We start from the raw sequence: 2,976 nt of genomic DNA, 5'->3' as shown, positions 1-2,976 counted from the left end.
TATTAAAAAGTAAGAAAAGTATGTTTTTTTTTTTTTTTTTTATAAATATGTAGAGACAGAAATGATGAATAGATAATATATAAAATATATTCCAAAAAATAATACATACATATATATATATATATATATATATATTTTTATTTATTTTTATTTATTCATTTATTTTTTATTATATAACGTGTATTATTTTGTCCTTTTAGATATTTTTTATTATTTTATTTTTTTTTTTTTGTTGTTATGGATGATGTTAAGAAAAGAAGAAGGTCGAGGTGGGGAGATGCCGAGAAAAAAGAAGAAGACAAAGAAGTAGATATAAATAATAATAATAGTAATAATTTAGAGAATATAAATAATAACATCAATATATTATTAAATAAAAATAATGAGATACCAATAAAGAAGAATAATAGTATTATGAATATACCTGTGTCAACTTCTTTGGCATATAATAATTTAAATAATTCCATTTTTTCATCTAATATACATTTGAATATTTTAAAAGCTACTGAGGCAGCTAGGTTGGCCATAGAAAAAGTAAAGAGATCTAGTCGATTTAAAGAGAATGATAATATAAATAAGAATAGAAGAAGACTTGAATTTATTCCTAAGCCTTTAATGTTCGATGAAGAAGGTCGAGAAGTTGATGATGAAGGTAATGTTATAAATATTAAACCTATAACATTCTCAACATTAAAAGTTAATATGAATAAGTTAGATGAAGATAATATGTTAAAAAAAAAAAATGATGATATAATAATAAATAAGAATCTTAATATTGAAAATATTAATAATGATATAAATAAAGAAAATTCTTTATGGTTCGATAATAGAATAAAAAATGTTTCTAAAAGAAAAGAAAAAAAAAGTGGATTTTTTAATTTTATAACTCCTGGGTCTTTTATCAAACATGCAAGTAATAAACAATATAATAATAAAGCATTAATGAATTTTGATTTAAAAAAAATTATGGAAGAAAAAAAAAAAGTACAATCTTTTCAAGAGCTATCTTTAAATTTTCTAAATAATAATATTAATGAAAGTATAAACCCTAATATGATTAATATAAATAAAAAAGATGATAAAATTTCTAAATTTCAAACATGGGATCCTCAACAAAGATATGATATGTTAGAATATTGGGATACGGATTTATTTATTTTAATAGAACATATGTATTTAAAGAATGAAAATAATGTTGATTATATAAATGAATTTATAAAAACAGAAAAACAAACATGGCAAGATAAATATCAATATATAATAAATAATAAAACAAATGATATTCATAATAATATAAATGACAAACATAATAATAATATAAATGACAAACATAATAATAATATAAATGACAAACATAATAGTAATAATAATAATAGTAATAACAATTTGTGTGCTTCTTTATTATCACATGATGAACATATCCAATTAAATAACGTATTAATCAAATGTGATGTTTTATTATTATTAAATGATAATAAAAAAATAAAATCACATAAAAATAATATATATATGCTTATAGTTAATAACTTGTTATATATTATAAATTTTAATTATATCAATCATTATATTGAACATCCAGTCTCTTTGAATGAAGACAAAAAAGAGAATGATGATGATGATGATAATATAAATATGACACATATGTTTTTAACACCTCAAGAAAGAAAAAAATTAAGAAAAAGAAAAAGACAAGAAAAAGAAAGAGAGAAACAAGATAAAATAAGAATAGGATTAATGCCTCCACCTCCACCAAAAATGAAATTATCAAACTTAATGAGAGTCATGGGTGAAAGTGCATTAGCTCAACCATCTAAAGCAGAATATGCAGTCAGAGAACAAATGAAAGAAAGAGAATTAAGACATTTTGAAGAAAATCAAAAAAGAAAACTTAAACCTGAAGAAAGAACTAAAAAAAAAATTAATAAATGGAAATCAAATTCAGATGAAGAAAATGATGTTCTATTAATATATATTACTAATTTATCTAATAAAAAACATATCTTTAAAATTGATATTAATGCACAACAATTACATCTAACAGGTGTATGCTTTATGACCGTTTTATATAATTTTATAATTGTAGAAGGAAAACATGTATCTATAGAAAGATATAAAAGATTAATCTTTAGAAGAATCAAATGGAATGAAGAGGAATATGATGACGAACAAAATGATAATGAAGACAATCATATTATAAATTCAAATGAAAAAAATCAACCACAAGTATATCCTATAAATAATAACATCAACCAACAAGACAACAACAACAACAACAATAATAATTATAATAATAATGATAGTAATGATAATAGTTTATATAGTCAACATTCACAATGTAGTTTAATATGGAATGGTGTTGTGAAAAAAAAAAATTTTAAAAACTGGAAAATGATTGTTGCCAAAACAGAAATGGAAGTAACAGATTATCTAAGTCAACATGACGCATTGCATTATTATCACATTATAAAAAAGCACAGATCAGTTCTTGATCACATTTAAAAAGAAATTGTCAAATAAATATTATATATATAATATATATAATATATTTAATTTTTTTTTTTTTTTTTTTTTTTTTTTTTTAAATAATACACAGAGGTATAAATGAATAAATAAATATATTCATTTAATTATTTATTTATATTTTATTTTAAATTCCCATATTTGATTAAACTTTATAAAATTTAAAAATTAAAACAAATAATAATGATAAATTCAAAAATAAAAATAAAAATAAAAATAAATAAATAAATAAATAAATAAATAAATGAATATATACATATATATATATATATATATATATATGATTATATATTGCCCTATATGATGATGTAGGGCCTTCTACATGTTTACGTTAAAAATATAAAATTACCAAGGTCATCTGAAAAAAGAAAAGAAAAAAAAATAATGAGAATAAGAATAAAGGGTGCATACGATATGTAAATATTATACATATGTGTAATATAATATATATATATA

At 19.7% G+C, this 2,976-nt stretch overlaps 2 protein-coding genes across 2 annotated transcripts in view; one reads left to right on the top strand and one right to left on the bottom strand.

Moving 5' to 3' along the window:
- Window positions 1-237: 237 nt before the first annotated feature.
- On the top strand, window positions 238-2,499 carry PGSY75_1309300 (putative U4/U6 small nuclear ribonucleoprotein PRP3; the record flags this gene model as incomplete). The annotated part of the gene is made up of 1 exon (XM_018787158.1): window positions 238-2,499. The coding sequence occupies one exon, from the start codon at window positions 238-240 to the stop codon at window positions 2,497-2,499; it is 2,262 nt and encodes a 753-aa protein (XP_018639900.1).
- A 352-nt stretch (window positions 2,500-2,851) lies between these two features.
- Window positions 2,852-2,976, bottom strand: part of PGSY75_1309200 (putative protein phosphatase 2c-like protein) — a gene marked incomplete at both ends in the record, with an annotated part of 2,806 nt that continues 2,681 nt past the window's right edge. The window contains one exon of the mRNA XM_018787157.1: window positions 2,852-2,878. Within this exon, the coding sequence (XP_018639899.1) occupies window positions 2,852-2,878 (27 nt within the window).

This window comes from Plasmodium gaboni, chromosome 13 (assembly GCF_001602025.1).
Source record: "Plasmodium gaboni strain SY75 chromosome 13, whole genome shotgun sequence".
Taxonomy (NCBI): domain Eukaryota; phylum Apicomplexa; class Aconoidasida; order Haemosporida; family Plasmodiidae; genus Plasmodium; species Plasmodium gaboni.
The sequence above is the reverse complement of the archived record's forward strand: the minus strand, read 5'-3'. Positions and strand labels throughout refer to the sequence as shown.